This window comes from Paralichthys olivaceus, chromosome 12 (genome assembly GCF_024713975.1).
Source record: "Paralichthys olivaceus isolate ysfri-2021 chromosome 12, ASM2471397v2, whole genome shotgun sequence".
In the NCBI taxonomy this organism is placed as follows: domain Eukaryota; kingdom Metazoa; phylum Chordata; class Actinopteri; order Pleuronectiformes; family Paralichthyidae; genus Paralichthys; species Paralichthys olivaceus.
Genome location: NC_091104.1, coordinates 24,349,376 through 24,373,591, shown reverse-complemented (window position 1 = coordinate 24,373,591; position 24,216 = coordinate 24,349,376). Strand labels below are relative to the sequence as shown.

At 42.0% G+C, this 24,216-nt stretch overlaps 7 protein-coding genes and 1 long non-coding RNA gene across 8 annotated transcripts; 5 read left to right on the top strand and 3 right to left on the bottom strand.

The window, feature by feature from the left end:
* Nucleotides 1-2,203: 2,203 nt before the first annotated feature.
* Nucleotides 2,204-2,578, top strand: LOC138412484 (histone H2B). The gene has a single exon (XM_069536453.1). It carries the CDS (start codon nt 2,204-2,206, stop codon nt 2,576-2,578), a length of 375 nt encoding a protein of 124 aa, XP_069392554.1.
* Nucleotides 2,579-3,090: 512 nt separating this feature from the next.
* On the top strand, nt 3,091-5,169 carry LOC138412483 (uncharacterized). The gene is made up of 2 exons (XR_011244838.1): nt 3,091-3,368; nt 3,642-5,169. It is a non-coding gene; the product is annotated as an uncharacterized lncRNA (long non-coding RNA).
* A 1,590-nt stretch (nt 5,170-6,759) lies between these two features.
* Nucleotides 6,760-7,176, bottom strand: LOC138412468 (histone H2A). Its single transcript, XM_069536407.1, has one exon. The coding sequence runs from the start codon at nt 7,163-7,165 to the stop codon at nt 6,779-6,781; it is 387 nt and encodes a 128-aa protein (XP_069392508.1). The 5' UTR covers nt 7,166-7,176; the 3' UTR covers nt 6,760-6,778.
* Nucleotides 7,177-7,372: 196 nt separating this feature from the next.
* On the top strand, nt 7,373-8,003 carry LOC138412284 (histone H3). The gene has a single exon (XM_069535821.1). The coding sequence runs from the start codon at nt 7,511-7,513 to the stop codon at nt 7,919-7,921; it is 411 nt and encodes a 136-aa protein (XP_069391922.1). The 5' UTR covers nt 7,373-7,510; the 3' UTR covers nt 7,922-8,003.
* A 4,997-nt stretch (nt 8,004-13,000) lies between these two features.
* LOC138412283 (histone H2B) lies at nt 13,001-14,682 on the top strand. Its single transcript, XM_069535819.1, has one exon. The coding sequence runs from the start codon at nt 13,001-13,003 to the stop codon at nt 13,373-13,375; it is 375 nt and encodes a 124-aa protein (XP_069391920.1). The 3' UTR covers nt 13,376-14,682.
* Nucleotides 14,683-17,843: 3,161 nt separating this feature from the next.
* On the bottom strand, nt 17,844-19,059 carry LOC138412375 (histone H3). Its single transcript, XM_069536103.1, has one exon. The coding sequence runs from the start codon at nt 18,902-18,904 to the stop codon at nt 18,494-18,496; it is 411 nt and encodes a 136-aa protein (XP_069392204.1). The 5' UTR covers nt 18,905-19,059; the 3' UTR covers nt 17,844-18,493.
* A 135-nt stretch (nt 19,060-19,194) lies between these two features.
* Nucleotides 19,195-19,879, top strand: LOC138412376 (histone H2A). Its single transcript, XM_069536104.1, has one exon. It carries the CDS (start codon nt 19,252-19,254, stop codon nt 19,636-19,638), a length of 387 nt encoding a protein of 128 aa, XP_069392205.1. The 5' UTR covers nt 19,195-19,251; the 3' UTR covers nt 19,639-19,879.
* A 104-nt stretch (nt 19,880-19,983) lies between these two features.
* LOC138412373 (histone H1-like) lies at nt 19,984-22,495 on the bottom strand. The gene has a single exon (XM_069536101.1). It carries the CDS (start codon nt 21,703-21,705, stop codon nt 21,082-21,084), a length of 624 nt encoding a protein of 207 aa, XP_069392202.1. The 5' UTR covers nt 21,706-22,495; the 3' UTR covers nt 19,984-21,081.
* Nucleotides 22,496-24,216: the final 1,721 nt, after the last annotated feature.

Below are 24,216 nucleotides of genomic sequence, written 5' to 3'. Positions count from 1 at the left end.
TAAAGAACTCTGGAGAACTTGGCTGGCTGTATTAGTTTGTATAAGTTGAACTTGCACACACAAACCCAAATGTTTAGAACTACGGAAAGAAACAGAAAGAAAAGTGACAGACAAGGCAGGAAGCTGTGTTAAAGGCAAAGTTACTTGCTCTCAGAGATTCCCTTTCAAATATTTTTCCTGCCAACTAACTGGACGAGATCTTGAAGTGGTGGTTTATTATTTGCCAGAGTGGCTGGTAGTGTGGACAAACTGACCTGCTGCAACACAAATGTTAACCAGCATCTGGTTGGTAGCTGGTGAAATTACAGACAGATTCTCAATAGTCGAAGCTTGTCATCAACACTTCCTCTCCTCTGGTCTTTCATCTGATATGACTTCAGAACCTACAGTTGATTCTCGTATTGTTACTGTTTAAATGAAACCTTAATATCTACCGTCCTACATCCAAAGTCCTGTGGGGGCGCTAGCGCACCAAATAGTTTATTATCAGCGAAGATGGAGGCGGAAGTAGTAGTCCTCTGTCTTCTATCACGTCCTCAAGCAGGCTATGAATATCTGTGATTCCCGCGGATCACACTATTGACTAGCTCTCATCTGACTGAAGAGAAATGTCTGGACGAGGAAAGGGAGGAAAAGGTCTCGGTAAAGGAGGCGCAAAGCGTCACCGCAAAGTTCTCCGTGATAACATCCAGGGAATCACCAAGCCCGCCATCCGCCGCCTGGCTCGCCGTGGCGGAGTGAAGCGTATCTCCGGTCTGATCTACGAGGAGACCCGCGGCGTGTTGAAGGTTTTCCTGGAGAATGTCATCCGCGATGCTGTCACCTACACCGAGCACGCCAAGAGGAAGACCGTGACCGCCATGGACGTGGTGTATGCTCTGAAGAGACAGGGCCGCACTCTGTACGGCTTCGGTGGATAAACTCACTTTCAACAGCTCAACAACACAACGGCTCTTTTAAGAGCCACACACTGAGTCAATGAGAGCTCACATCCTCTGCTCAACACTCATCACTAGTTCTTCCAGAGAACAACAATCAATCAGGGTCTGATCACTGATGGAATCGTGATCTTAGTAATTAACCATATATAAACCATGTTACCACGTCAATGAAACTTATTTTGTTTCAGTTTCTCTCTGTAGTGAGTTTCCATCCAAAATGTATAAAAACACAACATTCATATCTACATTTACACCTTAACTCTAATATGGATTTTTAACCTTCACTATCTCAGACTGGTAAAGTATCATGTTCTAATGTGACTGCCCAGAAAGAGGATGCAGACTGGAACTTGATTCATTTGTTAAAACCCATAGATCCTGCTGTACTACATGAAATAATATATGTTTGTTTTTCTGAATAGAAAATGTTTTATTTTAACACCTGTAATCCTCCTTGACTTTTCATGGCTCCTTCCCAGCAGTACTTTTCTATAAGAACACTCTGCACTCAGAGGGCTGTGTTGTTCCTCCCCAACAACAATAGCATGTCTTTCTAACCCAGACGCAGTTTGAAGTAACAATACTTGAGATATCAATGTCCTGGCATCAACACATTGTTACTGTTCTAAAGAAGCTAAATAGTTACATGTGGAAACGTACACAAGTAAATAACTCAACAGTCAACATTGTAAACATTTATGTAAATTACCATAAACACATGAATCAACTTAACTAAGGTGTTGGGGACACAAAGAGAGAGACGGGAGGGAGACCAGGAATACTTGTGTAACCATCACATTTAAGCTCCGTCAGACTGGTTGTTATAATGAAGACAATAATTATATTCAGTTCAATCTAAATGAACAGATTAATAAACCTGGAGTTTAACTGACTTGGTGTTTTACTGTGACGATCAAGTGTTCCCTTAATATTTAGAGCAGTGTGTTTATCAGGTCGCTTTAGTTCAGATAGTTTGAAATGATACTAATGTGATACTAACATCAATAATAAGAACATATATAGTTTCAGACATCATGCATTTCTTAACCCCCCAAATGTTCCAGTTCATCTCTACAGTTCAACCTCTGTCAGCAGCAGAATAATGGACTCTGGACATGGAGACACGCCCACTGCTGTTACAATGACGATCAACATTCAGCCAATCACAGAGAGGGAACAGCACAGCAACTTTACATGTGTTGTGTTCAAATACAGCCTGTTCTCTGACGACTTCATTCATTTGCTCGAGTAATATCGTGACGATGCCTGAACCAGCGAAGTCCGCGCCCAAGAAGGGCTCCAAGAAAGCGGTGACGAAGGCCCCCGGTAAGGGCGGAAAGAAGAGGAGAAAGAGCAGGAAGGAGAGCTACGCCATCTACGTGTACAAGGTGCTGAAGCAGGTCCACCCCGACACTGGGATCTCCTCCAAGGCCATGGGCATCATGAACTCCTTCGTGAGCGACATCTTCGAGCGCATCGCCGGTGAGGCCTCTCGTCTGGCTCATTACAACAAGCGCTCCACCATCACCTCCAGGGAGATTCAGACCGCCGTCCGCCTGCTGCTGCCCGGTGAGCTGGCTAAACACGCCGTGTCTGAGGGCACCAAGGCCGTGACCAAGTACACCAGCTCCAAGTAAACCACTCTGGAGACATGACATCAAACCAACGGCTCTTTTAAGAGCCACACACTTTCTCTATGGAGACAAACTGTCCTGACTCGAACAACATGTGCACCAACACTCAAATAGCCACTTTACACTAATACTGGAACTGTGGTGAATTCAATCATGGTTCAATTTAATACTTATGGTTCATATTGAATTAGATTTATTGTCCAGTGTCCCAACGCTCTGAATCATTCACACAATGGATTCAATGGTTCTGTTGATCATGTATCATTTCTTAACAATCAGTGTGTTCACATGACTTGCAAACACATTGATGATTAAATTAACAATATGTCAAATGTTGTTGCTACAGATCATCTAAAGGACAAACCGGTCTGAGGCACGTCTCTGTATTTACTGATTCTTCTTCTGGCTTTTTGGCTCTTAGCTATGAACAGTTACGTGCATTACCGCCACCAACTGGTCTGGAGTGTGGACACAAAGACTGAGTTTGTGTTTGTTTACTGAAGGACCGCCCCTGTAAAAACAGTAGAAGAAGTGGGACCTGGGGGTTGTTATGAAAGGTCGGCAGAAAGTTTGCCAACAGAAAATATGTTGAATGGAGGAAAATACTTATAAATTGACCTCTGACAAACCAAAGGAACGGCACAGACTTCAACTGAGAAGTGAAAGTTAATGTGAGATGTGAAACGGGACCTGAGACAGAACCGGGGACAAACACCATGTTGTCTCCAGGATGGAAAACTACTGAGAGACAAAGACTTTCTGACGCTGAAGTCTCAGGTTTTCTGTTGAACAGGTAATTTACTACATCAATACAAAGTCAATCTGTTGTTCAATAGATTATTATTTTTTGTATATTCAAACTGATGCTGTTATAGTAACATTTATATTGTCACAGATTCATATTGTGAATTACTCCAGACTAAGATCACTGTAGTACTTGTCGACTTATCCTAGATCTATTTATTTGGTTTAGTGAACTTCCCACCATCTCAGGATGTAAAATCATTTATTACAGGAGAAGACCACTGTGTCATGTATCACTTATTTTCTTACTGTTCTTTTACAGCTTTCTCACCCTGATACATCAAGTTCAATGACAAACCTGTTTCAGATCCAACTGCATTCAGCAACTGAGTTTGCACTGGAACACAGGCAAGTCAATGCATTGAACAGTTGTTCATTATCTAATGTTGTATTAACAACAAGTTTATTTCTTCCATTCTGTTATTTCATCTGCTTTCTTGCTGCCATTTTACCATATCCATTAAAACAAAGTTTGAAATGTTTTAGCATTGTAATATTAATTATTGTTTTTCACAGCTTGCATCTGCAATTGATCACTCACATGCACAGTCAATGTTTAAAGCTCTTTACATGTATATCAGATATTGAATGATTTCAGCTAAAGAAGACTACAAATATTTGATTAAATTTAAAAAATGCATTTTTATAAATATGCAAAAAGGATGCACTCTTTGTGTTTTGACATCATTCTTGTGGAATACAAACCCTGTAAGTCTTACTCATATCAGCTTTGCTTTTGTAATACTAGATACATTTGACAGGTGTGTGAATACGTGGTACTGTTCAAAACCTTCAGAGGGACAAATACAGCAGCTGGGGATGACAAGATGGGTTCCCTGGCCTAAAGAGCCATGTTGATAATAAATAAAATGTTGATATGCTGCGGTAAAAGTGTTGTCATCCCCACGCTCTCTAATATGGTCTAACACCGTAACATCTTCCTGGTACTGCCTGTGAACATGTTAAACACTTCTGGGCAGTACTGGGAGAAGTACGGTGGTAGACTCACAGTTTTCAGGATCTTGACCACAGCATTTCTTCTGACTGTCTGAAAGGTTAGTCTCTACAGTTCATAAGAACACCATGACACTCCAGCAGGAGGTGAGTCACCATGTCTGTAGCTGTCAGCTCCTGTGCTGCTCCACACTCATCTCCTCAATAAGTGTCTGAAAACATAAACAAAGGAGAAGCTCAGATAAGGCTTTATTATTAGCTCTATATTATGTTGGTTATATGATAAGGTCAGTTATTAGGGGTTATAGGCTGCAATGTTTCTTGTATCCCACATATGCAAAACAATAACAACATATTCCTGTAACATACAGTATTTATATAATAATTGTTCAGTGGTGTCTCTGAGGTTTTACAGTCAGTGGCTGACGTGCACTGCACAGCTAATGTTACAGTAACATTATTCAGTAAGATGTGCTCACAGAGCTGTGGTATGAAAACACTTGTGTTGTATTGTTCTTGTTGATATCAAGCAGACCATGTAGTCATATCATGAAAACACAAACCTGTAGCTTCAATCTGCTCCCAGTGGTCCAGTCTCTCCTCCTCCTCACGGCTGCAGCTCCAGGATCTCCTCCTCTTCTCTTGCTCACCTCAGTACAGAACTCAAGTGTTTCAGCACGTAAACAGAGAAGACAAGTGTCTCCTGCTAACGCCATCTCCCTGTTATACGAGCCTGTGTGCTAACATTAGCCAGCATCAATATTGTTAGCCTGCATTAGCATTCAGCTAATTCAGCTACCTAATGTCAGTAATAAAGCACTACCACAGCATGTTAACACATTGTCTTCATGTAAACTATTAACTACAGTTTGCATTCAAAATAAACAGGTTACATTCATCAATATGTATCAATCTATAGACACTGCAGAGAAGTCAGCTCAGTGAGGTCATCCAGCATTTTGACGCATGAGGGCCACCGTAGCTCTCCTCACGCTCAGGAAGGGAGGGGGGAATGAGGAACACCAAGTTTGATATGATGTTACCAGCTTGTTACACACTGAACCTTTAAATGAGGAAGTTAACATTTGACTACACAAACAGGCACTAACATAAACAACAAGGTGTAGCATATATATATTTGTAACCATTGTATTGCACATGAATGATTGAACCCTTCTCTGTGGACCTGCTGTTTTAGATGCAGTGGGAAGAGAGTGAGTGTCATAGATTTGATATAATGATTCAATTGAAAGTGATAACTGTGCAGATTAAATTATATTATCAGTCCCATCTACAATTGAAAATATTTTTAAGCCCATTAGCAGGTTGCAATGTTGGACGTGTTTTGTCCCATGTCTCAAGAAGCAGTGATGTGTGTTATTCATGGGGAGGAGGTGGTGGATGTTTTCCCTGGTGGTTATAATTGTATTTGTAAAGAAGCTCATGAAATTGTAGCTTCTCAGTGTCGTCAATAGTTGTACATTAATAATGGTCGGACAGAAGAGGACTAGTAGGAAATATTGTTTCATTTTTAATGTCATATGTCAGAAGATATAAATGTCGTCATCAGAACGGCTGTAATCGTAGTTTTCCTCCATGTTGTCCTCCTGCTCTGACACATCCTCCTTCAAATCAATATCTGCTTCCTCATCTTGGAAGATCAGATCAAGGGCGTCTTGCACAGTTTCTCTTGCTGTCGTAACCTCAGTCACTGAAATGGCAGCTCACTTGCCTTAATAATCTCATTATAAAGACCAGTAATTTCAAATACATGGATTGCAATGTATATATTTATTGGATTATTTTGTTACATATTTCATGCTTTCAGGTGCAGGTCTGTTATCTGTGTCAAGTCACCTTCTGACCTCTGTTCCTTATGTGAACCATATATAATCACTCTTATGCTGTTTTACTCTTTTACTGTTTTGAGATGTGCGAGATCTGCCCCCACCCTTCATTACATTGATCATTGAATCAACAGTCTGTATCTAACACAAAGAGGTCATAATTTAACCCTTACTAAAATGTTTGAGAAACATGTTGAACAACAGTAAACAACCATATGGTTTTACTTAAAACGTTTTTGCCTTTGTTAAATTGATGGAATATATGTTGTATCAGTTAATAATGTGGCACCATTTACCCATAGAGGACTCAATTTACCCATCACCATGATCATTTAACCCACAACTTGAAATAATTTGTCAAACGACTTTCTTTTTTTTTTTGTTTTGAATGGATCATTGTCCTGAAACAATAATAATCACAAGTCGTTTATTTGCTATGGGTACCCAACAACCTGAGGTCTAACTTCTGTACCGTGTTTGTTCGGTAATTGTGTATTTTCCAAGTTGGTGAAGGACATGAGGAGACTTGCTCTTTATCAGAGGTGAGTGTGTGGCTCTTAAAAGAGCCTTTGTGTCGGACGTTTCCAGCAGCTTCGCTTTACTTGGACTTGGCGGCCTTCTCGGTCTTCTTGGGCAACAGAACAGCCTGGATGTTGGGCAGCACGCCGCCCTGAGCGATGGTCACTCCGCCCAGGAGTTTGTTGAGCTCCTCGTCGTTGCGGACGGCCAGCTGCAGGTGGCGGGGGATGATACGGGTCTTCTTGTTGTCGCGGGCGGCGTTTCCAGCCAGCTCCAGGATCTCAGCGGTCAGGTACTCCAGCACAGCCGCCAGGTAGACGGGGGCGCCGGCACCGACGCGCTGAGCATAGTTGCCTTTACGCAGCAGCCTGTGAACACGACCGACGGGGAACTGGAGCCCAGCGCGGGACGAGCGGGTCTTTGCCTTCGCTCTGGCCTTTCCGCCTGTTTTGCCTCTGCCAGACATTTTCAATTTGTTTCCTGAAACACGTCAAGAGAAACTGTGGCAACCAGCTCGAACCCTCGCTTATATATCAGCGGATCACGCGGGACGGTTCATGCCAGACCAACCAGAGAAGAAGCCTCCAGCGGATCAGGGGAGGTCGTTCTGCACTTTTCTCCAATAAGCAGCGGGGACTCGGGCGGTGGGTCGCTCCTTTCGGCGGCGCTGAGCTTCAGGAGGAGCCTCTCACCAATCAGGACCCGGGGATCTGAAACCGCGTCACCATTTCGCAACAAGCTCCGTCGTTTAAAATCAGAGTGTCGCTGCTCTACTTCACTTTTTCTCCCGAACAGAGAAAGAAAACATACAATGGCAAGAACCAAGCAGACCGCTCGTAAGTCCACCGGAGGCAAAGCCCCCAGGAAGCAGCTGGCCACCAAGGCTGCGCGTAAGAGCGCCCCGGCCACCGGCGGCGTGAAGAAGCCTCACCGTTACAGGCCCGGTACCGTGGCTCTGAGAGAGATCCGTCGCTACCAGAAATCTACGGAGCTGCTGATCCGCAAGCTGCCCTTCCAGCGCCTGGTCAGAGAAATCGCTCAGGATTTCAAGACCGACCTGCGCTTCCAGAGCTCCGCTGTCATGGCTCTGCAGGAGGCCAGCGAGGCTTACCTGGTCGGCCTGTTCGAGGACACCAACCTGTGCGCCATCCACGCCAAGAGGGTGACCATCATGCCCAAGGACATCCAGCTGGCCCGCCGCATCCGCGGAGAGAGAGCTTAAACTGCTACTGCTGCTGCTCCACTCACGATAACAACGGCTCTTTTAAGAGCCACTTCACTGCACTCAAGACAAAACTCCTCCGCTGCTCTCACTAGTTACTGACTGATCATAGTTCTAGAAGCTTTCATCACCAAATAATCAACCTATATAAGTGATGTTGCTAATGATGGCCATAGCATTTAATTCATTAAATTAAAAGAGTGTGAGTAAATGTGAATAAACAATTTCACTTTCAATCACACTCTAGATCTGTCAGACCATTTTTTAAATTTACAATTACAGACCACACTGATTCTGGACATACATTCTATTTTTGTATGTGTTGATCAGATGACACTGTCAACATATGTCAATAATCAGCTCCTCTGACATTTCATTCACAGCCATGTGTCAGTACAACAGAGGAACGTTATCAAAAGTTCACTCACACTGTTGATTCAATGATTACATGATTACTGCAATGAAGGGTGGGGGGGTCTCGAAACAGCGAAAGAGTAAAACAGCATAAGAGTGATTATATATTGTTTACATAAGGAACAGAGGTCAGAAGGTGACTTGACACAGATAAGAGATCTGCACCTGAAAGCATGAGCTATGGAACAAAATAATCCAATAAATATATAAATTAAAATACATGTTTCTGAACTAACAGAGTTAAAAAGAGGGGTTGGGGGTCTTAATAATGAGATTATTAATGTAAGTGAGCTGCCATTTCAGTGACTGAGGTTAGGACAGCAAGACAAAATGTGCAAGATGCCCTTGATCTGATCTTCCAAGATGAGGAAGCAGATAATGATTTGAAGGAGGATGTGTCAGAGCAGGAAGACAACATGAATGAAAACTACGATTACAGCCGTTCTGATGACGACATTTATATCTTCTGACATATGACAATAAAAATGAAACAATATTTCTTACCAGTCCTCTTCTGTCCGACCATTATAATTAAAATAATCTATTGACAACACTGATCCTGGATACAGCTCGTGTTTAGTAGCAAACTTACCTAGAGAGTAGTTCACTTCCTCCTCTGGCAGGTCTGTTCAGCAAAGTTGTAAAACATCCTTGTTTGAACAGTGTGCGTCAGTGACAATGTGAGTTATCATCACTTATACCTGATGTTGTGTTTCATTATGACACTGGTTGTCAATATTCTACTTTGTTTAGAAGCTCATGTGATAATTAGCATGCTATTAGCTTCACCCAGGAGGTCCTGAGCTGAGTGAATGTGCAGGTGTGTATCCCAGCTCATATGCTACACCTTGTCATTTATGTTAGTGCCTGTTCGTTTAGTCAAGTGTTAACTTTCGATATAGCCTGTCATAATGCTGTATCATTTGCATGCACCGTTCCATTGTGGTCAAATTGTGCAATTGTATCAGTTTGTTAAGAAATGATCAATAATGTTTAGTTGCTCATTTAATCATCAATCATCTGAATAAGCTTATTGTTAACAAATGATCAATGATCAACTGAACCAATAAATCCATGGTCATTGGCAGAGTCATCACACAAAGCCTCACATATTTTCTTGCTTGATACAAACTTCCAGCAGTGTTCAGATCACTGGACTTTACTTGTGTATCACATCAATGTAGGAAAATGTGTCACCTTCAAGTTTATATCTCTTATCTGTTTTGTTTTAATCACAAACAAAACAAGAAAATAAAATATAAGTATCAAGCAGAAATAAGAAAACACTTGGTGACAGTAAAAGTTAACTGGAGCAGTTGTGTCTCTCCAAAGTCTGCAGACAACAGTAATCATCAATAATAAACACAGGGTAACAAGTGAAGAATCCAGTCTCTACTGGGTAGTGCCTCCCTTTGCCGTCAAAACAGTCACAGTTCTTTGTGCCATTGATTCAACAAGATGCTGGAAACCTTCCTCTGTTATTCTGATTCATGTTGACTTGAACAAAAACGTTCTGCAGATTAATCAGCTTCACACCGTGTTGCTGATTGTGAATAATGAAGTTAGTAATATAATTTGTAAGAATTTGTATCTGTGCTGGTTCTTAGGACAGATAAAGTCCTAATAATAAATGATTTCAATGTTCATGTTGATCTCAATAACAGTCTTCATCTTTTAATTAATCAATAGATTCAATTTCACTGTAAATGCAATTAAACCAACTCACTGTTTCAATCACACTCTTGCTCTTGTTCTGACATATGACATAGACATTAAATATCTAATAATATTTCCCCCAAATCTTTTTCTGTCTGACCATTTTTAATTTACAATTATTAGCAACTCTGATCCTGGACAGAGATTTACATAAAGGGCTATTTTAGTAGTCAGCAACAAACATGACATACTTGAAACATACACTTGTATAAACATTGTATTATAAAAGTTTCCTGGAGGTTTTAAATTGCTGTGATTAAAATGACTCAAAGGATGAGATGAGTGAGTAAACTTTGCACATTACATGGGAGCATTGCACTTCATACATTATGGGGGGGGGGGGTAAACAATTTGATTTCTAGTTATTCACATATTCTGTTTTATTAGTTCTCTCTGTAATCATTCTGTAGCAGTATAATGCTTGTTGCATTCGACACAGACTGGTTGTGATTGTTCTGTGAGCTGGTTTTTGCTTGTGACCAGGGGCAGATGTGGCTGCTCTTGAATGTGTTGATCTGAGGCTCTGGGGGAGTTGCATGTTGTATTGTTACTGTGTGTATGTGTGTGTGTGTGTGTGTGTGTGTGTGTGTGTGTGTGTAGGTGTGTTTGTGTGTGCTTGTGGTGGTGGTGGTGGATTTGTGGTTGTGTACTATCTGATGAATGAACACAATCTAGGGTCACCCATTCATTTCCTATGGTGGTCATTTTTGACCGGGAACACCACAGGTGTTACAAAGTTGACTAAACAACTCAAAATTCAATGAAAGTAGTGATCAGCAATTGTAAATGTTCAAATGCCTAGTGTGGAGGATATCATAAGCCCTTGAGACAATAAAATGTAAAACACAATATTTATGATTGATCGAAATGGAAATCGGTCAGATTTGACCCGAACACGACACAAAGGTTAAATGAAACCTCATTATCTACCGTCCTACATCCAAAGTCCTGTGGGGGCGCTAGCGCACCAAATAGTTTATTATCAGCGAAGATGGAGGCGGAACTAGTACTCCTCTGTCTTCTAGCACGTCCTCATTCAGGCTATGAATAGCTGTGATTCCCGCGGATCACACTATTGACTAGATCTCATCTGACTGAAGAGAAATGTCTGGACGAGGAAAGGGAGGAAAAGGTCTCGGTAAAGGAGGCGCAAAGCGTCACCGCAAAGTTCTCCGTGATAACATCCAGGGAATCACCAAGCCCGCCATCCGCCGCCTGGCTCGCCGTGGCGGAGTGAAGCGTATCTCCGGTCTGATCTACGAGGAGACCCGCGGCGTGTTGAAGGTTTTCCTGGAGAATGTCATCCGCGATGCTGTCACCTACACCGAGCACGCCAAGAGGAAGACCGTGACCGCCATGGACGTGGTGTATGCTCTGAAGAGACAGGGCCGCACTCTGTACGGCTTCGGTGGATAAACTCACTTTCAACAGCTCAACAACACAACGGCTCTTTTAAGAGCCACACACTGAGTCAATGAGAGCTCACATCCTCTGCTCAACACTCATCACTAGTTCTTCCAGAGAACAACAACAATCAGGCTCAGTAGATAGATAGATTCTTTATTGATCCCTAAGGAGATTCAAGCTTCCGGTGGCAGTAACATACATTGAACATACATTAGACTCGACTTATGCATTAGGGCTAACTCATAACACAGTAATCATACACAAAATGCCTGAGATTAATGTACATTTAAATGTGTACAGAGGAATTAAAGAAACTAAATTAAACAATTGAAGCACAATCAAACTTTGACAGAGAAATTAAAACATTTGCATAGGATTTAAATATATACAGAGGAATTCAAAATGTGTAGGGATATTAAATATTTGCAGAAAATATGCATAGAAAATAAATATTAAACTGTTAATGCTAATCATCTATATAAAAACTAGAAGGTAACTATAGAAATAAAAATGTTTTATGCAACCTTAAACTACATTCAAAATATGAAGTGACCATAGAAGATTGACATAAATGGGGATAAAGGACTGTGTGCAGTTAAATTAGGCTGTAAACAGATGAATGAAATGAATGAATGAATGAATGAAAGTCCCAGTCACAGCATGTAGCAGAGGTTGATAGAATCATGATCTTAGTGCAACGTGAGTGTTCAATGTGGAGAGTTGAATCTCTTGATGTGATGAAACTGGAGACAGACTTGTGAAGCTGTACTTTACTGATCTCCTCACTGATCATCATCAACCACACATACTTCCTGCTTCTCACTCCTGTGACTGAACTAACCAAGAGGAAGCCAGAAAGGCCACAGACTGAGGTGAAAGAAGTGCAGATGCAGGTTCAACACTTACTAATGAAGCTAAATAGTTTCATGTAGAAACACACACATGTAAATAACTCAACAGTCAACATTGTAAACATTTATGTAAATTACCAAAAACACATGAATCAACTTAACTAAGGTGTTGGGGACACAAAGAGAGAGACGGGAGGGAGACCAGGAATACTTGTGTAACCATCACATTTAAGCTCCGTCAGACTGGTTGTTATCATGAAGACAATAATTATATTCAGTTCAATCTAAATGAACAGATTAATAAACCTGAAGTTTAACTGACTTGGTGTTTTACTGTGACGATCAAGTGTTCCCTTAATATTTAGAGCAGTGTGTTTATCAGGTCGCTTTAGTTCAGATAGTTTGAAATGATACTAATGTGATACTAACATCAATAATAAGAACATATATAGTTTCAGACATCATGCATTTCTTAACCCCCCAAATGTTCCAGTTCATCTCTACAGTTCAACCTCTGTCAGCAGCAGAATAATGGACTCTGGACATGGAGACACGCCCACTGCTGTTACACTGACGATCAACATTCAGCCAATCACAGAGAGGGAACAGCACAGCAGCTTTACATGTGTTGTGTTCAAATACAGCCTGTTCACTGACGACTTCATTCATTTGATCGACTAATATCGTGACGATGCCTGAACCAGCGAAGTCCGCGCCCAAGAAGGGCTCCAAGAAAGCGGTGACGAAGGCCCCCGGTAAGGGCGGAAAGAAGAGGAGAAAGAGCAGGAAGGAGAGCTACGCCATCTACGTGTACAAGGTGCTGAAGCAGGTCCACCCCGACACTGGGATCTCCTCCAAGGCCATGGGCATCATGAACTCCTTCGTGAGCGACATCTTCGAGCGCATCGCCGGTGAGGCCTCTCGTCTGGCTCATTACAACAAGCGCTCCACCATCACCTCCAGGGAGATTCAGACCGCCGTCCGCCTGCTGCTGCCCGGTGAGCTGGCTAAACACGCCGTGTCTGAGGGCACCAAGGCCGTGACCAAGTACACCAGCTCCAAGTAAACCACTCTGGACACATGACATCAAACCAACGGCTCTTTTAAGAGCCACACACTTTCTCTATGGAGACAAACTGTCCTGACTCGAACAACATGTGCACCAACACTCAAATAGCCACTTTACACTAATACTGGAACTGTGGTGAATTCAATCATGGTGTAATTTAATACTTATGGTTCATATTGAATTAGTCTTATTGTCCAGTGTCCCAACGCTCTGAATCATTCACACAATGGATTCATTGGTTCTGTTGATCATGTATCATTTCTTAACAATCAGTGTGTCCACATGACTTGCAAACACATTGATGATTAAATTAACAATATGTCAAATGTTGTTGCTACAGATCATCTAAAGGACAAACCGGTCTGAGGCACGTCTCTATATTTACTGATTCTTCTTCTGGCTTTTTGGCTCTTAGCTATGCACAGTTTCGTGCATTACCGCCACCAACTGGTCTGGAGTGTGGACACAAAGACTGAGTTTGTGTTTGTTTACTGAAGGACCGCCCCTGTAAAAACAGTAGGAGAAGAAGTGGGACCTGGGGGTTGTTATGAAAGGTCGGCAGAAAGTTTGCCAACAGAAAATATGTTGAATGGAGGAAAATACTTATACATTGACCTCTGACAAACCAAAGGAACGGCACAGACTTCAACTGAGAAGTGAAAGTTAATGTGAGATGTGAAACGGGACCTGAGACAGAACCGGGGACAAACACCATGTTGTCTCCAGGATGGAAAACTAATGAGAGACAAAGACTTTCTGACACTGAAGTCTCAGGTTATCTGTTGAACAGGTAATTTACAACATCAATACAAAGTCAATCTGTTGTTCAATAGATTATTATTTTTTGTATATTCAAACTGATGCTGTTATAGTAACATTTACATTGTTACAGATTCATATTGTGAATTACTCCAGACTAAGATCACTGTAGTACTTGTTGACTTATCCTAGATCTATTTATTTGGTTTAGTGAACTTCCCACCATCTCAGGATGTAAAATCATTTATTACAGGAGAAGACCACTGTGTCATGTATCACTTATTTTCTTACTGTTCTTTTACAGCTTTCTCACCCTGATACATCAAGTTCAATGACAAACCTGTTTCAGATCCAACTGTATTCAGCAACTGAGTTTGCACTGGAACACAGGCAAGTCAATGCATTGAACAGTTGTTCATTATCTAATGTTGTATTAACAACAAGTTTATTTCTTCCATTCTGTTATTTCATCTGCTTTCTTGCTGCCATTTTAGCATTGTAATATTAATTATTGTTTTTCACAGCTTGCATCTGCAATTGATCACTCACATGCACAGTCAATGTTTAAAGTTCTTTAAATGTATATCAGATATTGAATGATTTCAGCTAAAGAAGACTACAAATATTTGATTAAATTCAAAAAATGCATTTTTTATAAATATGCAAAAAGGATGCACTCTTTGTGTTTTGACATCATTCTTGTGGAATACAAACCCTGTAAGTCTTACTCATATCAGCTTTGCTTTTGTAATACTAGATACATTTGACAGGTGTGTGAATACGTGGTACTGTTCAAAACCTTCAGAGGGACAAATACAGCAGCTGGGGATGACAAGATGGGTTCCCTGGCCTAAAGAGCCATGTTGATAATAAATAAAATGTTGATATGCTGCGGTAAAAGTGTTGTCATCCCCACGCTCTCTAATATGGTCTAACACCGTAACATCTTCCTGGTACTGCCTGTGAACATGTTAAACACTTCTGGGCAGTACTGGGAGAAGTACGGTGGTAGACTCACAGTTTTCAGGATCTTGACCACAGCATTTCTTCTGACTGTCTGAAAGGTTAGTCTCTACAGTTCATAAGAACACCATGACACTCCAGCAGGAGGTGAGTCACCATGTCTGTAGCTGTCAGCTCCTGTGCTGCTCCACACTCATCTCCTCAATAAGTGTCTGAAAACATAAACAAAGGAGAAACTCAGATAAGGCTTTATTATTAGCTCTATATTATGTTGGTTATATGATAAGGTCAGTTATTAGGGGTTATAGGCTGCAATGTTTCTTGTATCCCACATATGCAAAACAATAACAACATATTCCTGTAACTTACAGTATTTATATAATAATTGTTCAGTGGTGTCTCTGAGGTTTTACAGTCAGTGGCTGACGTGCACTGCACAGCTAATGTTACAGTAACATTATTCAGTAAGATGTGCACACAGAGCTGTGGTATGAAAACACTTGTGTTGTATTGTTCTTGTTGATATCAAGCAGACCATGTAGTCATATAATGAAAACACAAACCTGTAGCTTCAATCTGCTCCCAGTGGTCCAGTCTCTCCTCCTCCTCACTGCTGCAGCTCCAGGATCTCCTCCTCTTCTCTTGCTCACCTCAGTACAGAACTCAAGTGTGTCAGCACGTAAACAGAGAAGACAAGTGTCTCCTGCTAACGCCATCTCCCTGTTATACGAGCCTGTGTGCTAACATTAGCCAGCATCAATATTGTTAGCCTGCATTAGCATTCAGCTAATTCAGCTACCTAATGTCAGTAATAAAGCACTACCACAGCATTTTAACACATTGTCTTCATGTAAACTATTAACTACAGTTTGCATTCAAAATAAACAGGTTACATTCATCAATATGTATCGATCTATAGACACTGCAGAGAAGTCAGCTCAGTGAGGTCATCCAGCATTTTGACGCATGAGGGCCACCGTAGCTCTCGAAGGGAGGGGGGAGTGAGGAACACCAAGTTTGATATGATGTTACCAGCTTGTTACACAATGAACCTTTAAATGAGGAAGTTAACATTTGACTACACAAACAGGCACTAACATAAACAACAAGGTGTAGCATAAATGTATTTGTAACCATTGTATTGCAAATTAATGATTGAACCCTTCTCTGTGGACCTGCTGTTTTAGATGCAGTGGGAAGAGAGTGAGTGTCATAGATTTGATATAATGATTCAATTGAAAGTGATAACTGTGCAGATTAAATTATATTATCAGTCCCATCTACAATTGAAAATATTTTTAAGCCCATTAGCAGGTTGCAATGTTGGACGTGTTTTGTCCCATGTCTCAAGAATCAGTGATGTGTGTTATTCATGGGGAGGAGGTGGTGGATGTTTTCCCTGGTGGTTATAATTGTATTTGTAAAGAAGCTCATTAAATTGTAGCTTCTCAGTGTTGTCAATAGTTGTACATTAATAATGGTCGGACAGAAGAGGACTAGTAGGAAATATTGTTTCATTTTTAATGTCATATGTCAGAAGATATAAATGTCGTCATCAGAACGGCTGTAATCGTAGTTTTCCTCCATGTTGTCCTCCTGCTCTGACACATCCTCCTTCAAATCACTATCTGCTTCCTCATCTTGGAAGATCAGATCAAGGGCGTCTTGCACAGTTTGTCTTGCTGTCGTAACCTCAGTAACTGAAATGGCAGCTCACTTGCCTTAATAATCTCATTATAAAGACCAGTAATCTCAAAAACATGGATTGCAATGTATATATTTATTGGATTATTTTGTTACATATTTCATGCTTTCAGGTGCAGATCTGTTATCTGTGTCAAGTCACCTTCTGACCTCTGTTCCTTATGTGAACCATATATAATAACTCGCTGTTTTACTCTTTTACTGCTTTGAGATCTGCCAGATCTGCCCCCACCCTTCATTACATTGATCATTGAATCAACAGTGTGAGTGAACTTTTGATAACGTTCCTCTATTGTACTGTCACATGGCTGTGGATGAAATGTCAGGAGTTGATTGTTGAAAGATGTTTACAGTGTTATCTGATCTAGAGTTGGGTCGTTCACGAACGAACCAAATATTTTGTCTGGCTCATTAACATGAACGATGGGAACTGAGTCGCGTTTGGTTGGGAGCCGTTCTTCTTTTTCTCTCTCCCTGAGTTCACACCTATGGTTCACAGTTGCTCACACAAGCTCCTCCAGTGAGTGAGACGGAGAGAGCATGGGGAGGAGCACCTAAGCAACAAGTTCACGTTGTGCATGCTCCCTTCATGTGAGGGCCTCAGTGAAAAACACAGAAAAAAAAAAAAAAAGCGAGTGCTTCTGAGTCGGCAGTGCAGTGAACAGCAGCCTGAAAGAGGGGGAGGACCGTCCGTCGTCGTTCTGCAAAATGAGCCCAGGGAAAAGGAGCAGCATTCAGATGCACTTTTCGCTTGAGGCAGACAGAAAGGCTAAGTGCTATATTTGCCAGAAGTTAATTTCATTGAAATCTGGATCCACAAATAATTTGCACAGGCATTTTAAAACTCAACACCACACTGTTAAAATCTCAGTGAGGAGAGAGCATGACTCTGACGATGAAGTGGAGAGTGTCTGTACTTCTGCCTCCACATCAGGCAGACGTAGGTGTTGCATGAATTACACAAGTCAAAGTAGTTTTACACACATACACACTTTATACAAAGGGTAAATAGTGACATTACTGTCAACTCAGAGGGATATAGCAGTGGAATATTTACAATTAATCCATATCAGACTTTAAAATCTTGTCCACACGTGTCAAATGAAGCCATAATCAATATTTCAGAATAATTCAAACTGAAATATTGGTGGGAAATCTGAGTTCAAAATTGGTCTGATCCAAATCTCAGCCCATCATTCCTCCCTGTGATTATTTCCAGGATAAAATGAATTAACCCAGGCTGGCTTCTTAAAAGTGAATTAATATAAAAATGAGCCAAATGAGCCAGTCTTTTAAATGGATCTTTGAAATGACCAGATCCCAAATATTCAGCTCCCTCCAAAGATCCATAAATCCCATCTCTAATCTGATCAACACAGACAATAATATAATGTCTGTCCAGAATCAGTGTGGTCTGTTATTGTAAATTTAAAAAAATGGTCTGACAGATCTAGAGTGTGATTGAAAGTGAATGGTTTATTCACATTATTTGTCTATTAACGAATTAAATGCTGAACTATGACCATCATTAGCAACATCACTGATATTGGTTGATTATTTGGTGATGAAAGCTTCTAGAGCTATGATCAGTCAGTAACTAGTGAGAGCAGCGGAGGAGCTTTGTCTTGAGTGCAGTGAAGTGGCTCTTAAAAGAGCCGTTGTTATCGTGAGTGGAGCAGTAGCAGCAGTTTAAGCTCTCTCTCCGCGGATGCGGCGGGCCAGCTGGATGTCCTTGGGCATGATGGTAACCCTCTTGGCGTGGATGGCGCACAGGTTGGTGTCCTCGAACAGGCCGACCAGGTAAGCCTCGCTGGCCTCCTGCAGAGCCATGACAGCGGAGCTCTGGAAGCGCAGGTCGGTCTTGAAATCCTGAGCGATTTCTCTGACCAGGCGCTGGAAGGGCAGCTTGCGGATCAGCAGCTCCGTAGATTTCTGGTAGCGACGGATCTCTCTCAGAGCCACGGTACCGGGCCTGTAACGGTGAGGCTTCTTCACGCCGCCGGTGGCCGGGGCGCTTTTACGCGCAGCCTTGGTGGCCAGCTGCTTCCTGGGGGCTTTGCCTCCGGTGGATTTACGAGCGGTCTGCTTGGTTCTTGCCATTGTATGTGTTCTCTCTCTGTTCGGGAGAAAAAGTGAAGTAGAGCAGCGACACTCTGATTTTAAACGACGGAGCCAGTCGTGAAATGGTGACGTGATTTCAGATCCCCTGGTCCTGATTGGTGAGAGGCTCCTCTTGAAGCTCAACGCCGCCGAAAGGAGCGACCCACCGCCCGAGTCCCCGCTGCTTATTGGAGAAAAAAGTGGAGAACGACCCCCCCCGCTCCGCTGGAGTCTTCTTCTCTGGTTGGTCTGGCATGATCCGTCCCGCGCGATCCGCTGATATATAAACGAGGGTTCGAGCTGGTTGCCGCAGTTTCTCTTGACGTGTTTCAGGAAACGATTTGAAAATGTCCGGAAGAGGCAAAACAGGCGGAAAGGCCAGAGCGAAGGCAAAGACCCGCTCGTCCCGCGCTGGGCTCCAGTTCCCCGTCGGTCGTGTTCACAGGCTGCTGCGTAAAGGCAACTATGCTCAGCGCGTCGGTGCCGGCGCCCCCGTCTACCTGGCGGCTGTGCTGGAGTACCTGACCGCTGAGATCCTGGAGCTGGCTGGAAACGCCGCCCGCGACAACAAGAAGACCCGTATCATCCCCCGCCACCTGCAGCTGGCCGTCCGCAACGACGAGGAGCTCAACAAACTCCTGGGCGGAGTGACCATCGCTCAGGGCGGCGTGCTGCCCAACATCCAGGCTGTTCTGTTGCCCAAGAAGACCGAGAAGGCCGCCAAGTCCAAGTAAAGCGAAGCTGCTGGAAATCACCAACACAAAGGCTCTTTTAAGAGCCACATACTCACCTCTGGTAAAGAGCAAGTCTCCACATGTCCTAATCTAACTTGGAAAATACACAAGTACTGAACAAACAAGGAACAGAAGTCATACCTCAGGTTGTTGGGTACCCATAGCTGATAAAGCACGTGATTAGTATTGTTTCAGATTTACACTCTATGGGTAAATGGTGCCACATTAATGACTGATACAACATATATTCCAGCAATTTAACAAAGGCATAAACGTTTTAAGTAAAACCATATGGTTGTTTACTTTTGTTCAACATGTTACTCAAACATTTTAGTAAGGGTTAAATTCTGACCTTTTTGTGTTAGATACAGAAAGAATGTATGTATACATGTACTTTTGTGTAGTTAACATGTTTTGTGTGACTCAAACATGACATTTGCCAACAAGGTATCCATTAAATACACATTTTAACACATACATAAACTTTTACAGTTTGTATATGTGTTAGAATTCAGTGAGCAATGACTCAATTTATCCCACATGCACCATTTTCACAAAACTGGTTCACACAGTAACTCAGATCAACGGTTATTTTGAGGTTATGAACATGATGAATTCACTTTGCGTGACTGACTGATTCATCTTTCTCTGTTCTCCCCTACGTGTGTATTTAAATGTGTAGCTTGTTTCCACAGAGACTTGAAGTGTAAAGCGGCTGCGCTCTGCTCCACAACATCCATTCAGAGAAACAAACTGTTGAAGTACAGCACCTAAACACAACTAACTGCTCTGTCCATGGTCCTGAAACAATGTGTCTAATTTAGTAGTTTAAAATTATATTCTGACCTACTGGAAAACAAAGCTTCTGAAAGGAAATGTAGGAGACTTCATCATGGTAGTGGACGGTGTTCTGGTTCACATATTGTAGTGCAGCGCCATCTCTTGGAATCCGGATGTTACTACATATTCTCATGCAAAGTGGACATCGACAATTCTAAGTAGCTCAAAGTCAATAATTGACTCATTCTTATGCGTTTACTAAGATAAATATACAGTAAGACAATAAATATGTTTCTACACAACCAAATATGACAATTGAATACTTCTTAAGAGGAAAATCTAAAGTATAAATATATGATGTAAAGCTGAAATCGATGTACATGTTGCACAGTGTGTGTGTCAGTAGTAGTCTGCTTCTCCTTCAGTGTCTAAAGATATGTTAAATGTATTTGACATTAAATAACTTGACTTTGTAACAAATAAATATTGAACATGTTTCTATCTAACTCGACTCTCTTTAGTTAAGAAGTCAGTCTCTACATATGTGTTGCCAGTGAGTGACAGTGGTGATGTATGATGAGGAAGCAGCTCTTTGTGGATCGACGTGTGTGGCTCTTAAAAGAGCCTTTTAGCAGGATGAACATGTTTCACAGTGAGGACAGCTCACTTCTTCTTGGCTGCTGTCTTCTTCACTTTGGGTTTGGCAGCCTTCTTCGCGGGGGCTTTCTTGGCTGCAGGAGCCTTTTTCGCCACCTTCTTGGGGCTCTTGACTGCCACCTTCTTAGGGCTCTTGGCCACCTTCTTGGGGCTCTTGGCTGCTTTCTTGGCCGCTGCGGGTTTCGTCGCCTTCTTCGGGGACTTTTTAGCGGCTGCTGGCTTCTTGGCTGCCGCTGCTTTGGCCTTTTTAGCCGCTAGGGGTTTCTTGGCGGCGGGCTTCTTCACTTTGAGAGCGGCCTTCTTGACCGGCTTCTTCACCTTGGGCTCCACCTTCTTGTTGATCTTGAATGAGCCGGAGGCCCCGGTTCCCTTGGTCTGGACCAGGGTCCCCTTGATCACCAGGCCCTTGATGGCGGTGTTGACGCGGGACTTGTTCTTCTCCACATCGTAGCCTCCGGCAGCCAGAGCCTTCTTGAGGGCGGCCGCTGACACGCCGTTCCGCTCCTTGGACGCGGACACGGCTTCGATGATGATCTCCCTGACGCTGGGGCCGACCTTCTTCGGTTTCACAACCTTCTTCTTGGCCGCTTTGGCCGGGGCGGCGGCTGGAGCTGGAGCGACTTCTGCCATCTTTGTCTCTGAGTTTAGATCAACGAGGAACTATCGGAGTGAGTGACCGGACTAATGAAGAGTCCCGATCGGGAGGCGGTACTTGAACACACCATGAGAACCGTGGAGACTCAATCCAGCCGTGGCTCCTGTGTGCAGTGTGAACGCCGAGACACTTGTGTTTTCTCTTCACTGATAAACGAGTGAAACATCAGTGGGTGAGCGGTGCTGGAGGCTGACAGTGAGGAAGCAGGTAGCGGACTTGTGTGTCTTCATATTGAAGTCATGAAGAGCTCTGATGCTCTCTGCATTTTGTCGGTGGAGCCTCCAAACCTCACCCGTTCACCGCGGTGAGCAGCGCTGCTCGGCGGCTTTTCCCACTCGTTTCTCTCCTAAAATGACTTGAAAAGCACCACAGCTCCACCAACATCCGTCTCCCAGCTGCTCCACATGTTGGTTCAGAGAGACCGAGTCAAAACAAGCAGCTGCTGATGATCCTTTGGAAGAAAGTCAGGTTATTGTGCAGGCAGCAAACACACCGCTGATGGCCGAGGCTCATGGTGAAGTGGAGCCAGACTTTCTATCAGAGCCGTGAACGTTTCATGCTGAGGATGCTGGAGAGTCATTATATCATTAGAGCTACATTTCATGTCCATGGGTTGGATCTGTGAAGTTTACTAAATATTAACTTCAAACTATGATCACATTCATATTGAGCCACATTTCTCTTTCATTTAATACAAAAACTCAACAGGTTCCATCATTTATTAGAAAATGTGTATGATATACTGGAATTTGTTGTTATTCCTATTGTGCGATTTTGTAAAAAAAACTTTTGTTCTTAATTTTAAAGATAGTGTTTGTATAGTATGTTCATCATTATTTATGAAAAATATTCATTAAACAATGACAAAGGCTTATCAATAACTATTTGTCTCATATATTAAATTATTCCCTTTGTGTGTTTCTGTCAAGCTGTCAGTTGGATAGCTATTGATCTATAGATCAAATAGTCTCAGACTTTTATAGCCAGTAACATATTCATATTACAAATGAAGACCTCAGTCTCAACAAACACTCTGTGTATCCAGAATATACACACGTGTGCAGTCTGAGTTTGTGTAGATTGCTGTGGGTAAATTAGCCTGTAAACATGGATTTTTATCCATTTAAACATACTTCATTTATCTAGTACTTTATAAACAAACAATATAAAGCAAAGTGTTTTCCATGATATCTACAATAAAACAAGATCAATATCCCTCATCCCTCCTCTCACCCCATCCAAGCTCATAGCAAAACAACAACAACAGTGTTTTATTCATCTCAGTTTTAAACTCATGACACAAAGGTAGGAAAGCAAAGACAAAGTTGAAAAGATAACAATAAATCTGCTTGCTGTGTGGTCAAGACCAAACATTATATCCAAGCTTTATAAGTCCATCCCCTCAGGGACAATCATGTTTGATGCTTTCAATTGCATCTCAGGGTTTTCATGAGTTAAAGGAACTGGTCCAATGGTCAAATCATGACCAACATTACAACCTCCGCTCACATGATAGAACCAAAGCTGTTTTAGCTCACTGAAGAAGACCCTGAGAAGAGGTAGAATGCTCAGAAAAACACATGGAGCTTCTTATTGAATTGATCCAGAGTTACGCTCCTCTGGGGAACAAGAGTAAACTTCAATGTGCAAAGTGTTTATCGAGGAATCCAAACCATTCAGATGCAGACAGAGCTACATGCACTGTTGTTCGGGATGACGGTTGAGTTCCATTTAGCTGCTCCAGTTTCATGGTCCTGATGTTGTGCATGCTGGATCATTGTCATGTTTACTGGAGCACTTTAATACAATACAGGACTTTGTCAATGTTTTTATTAAAATATTTGTGACTCTTTTGAAACATGTCTATAATCACACATGTGACCGCACACACACAGCACTACACTTTTAAAACCTGATTATAAAAACATAATGAAAAGTACCTTCAGAGCTATTGTATATGACTACAGTACTTCTACTTTTCTACACATTGTGTGTATTTCTAACTTGTCATTACTCCTTCCACTGTATTTGTTTCATGACACTATTATCTTATAAATGTTACTCTTGTACTTTACTCTGCCATTAGCAGGAGCTGCAGATGTTAACATTTAAATCAAGTGTAGTGTGCAGTCTGGGTTAAAGTCAAGTTTTGACCAAGGTGTTTACATCATAGTGAGCAACAACTCAAACCTATGACTAACTGGAAGACACAGGAATAGACTAATGTATCATTTTTGTTGTATATTATTTCCAACCTTGGCAATGGCCCCGCATCGATGTGTTCAAACACTCTGAGATAAAATCCAAACCACATTTCAAAAATGCTACATATTCTCAGAGTATGATTTTCAATTACTGGATTGGACACATTGTTTCAGTGGACAAAGAAAAAAAACAAAAAAAAACATAGTCATGCAATCCTATTCATTTTGAGATTGCTATGTATTTGTTCTCATTTTAAATCTCCTATTGTCCTTGGGGTCATT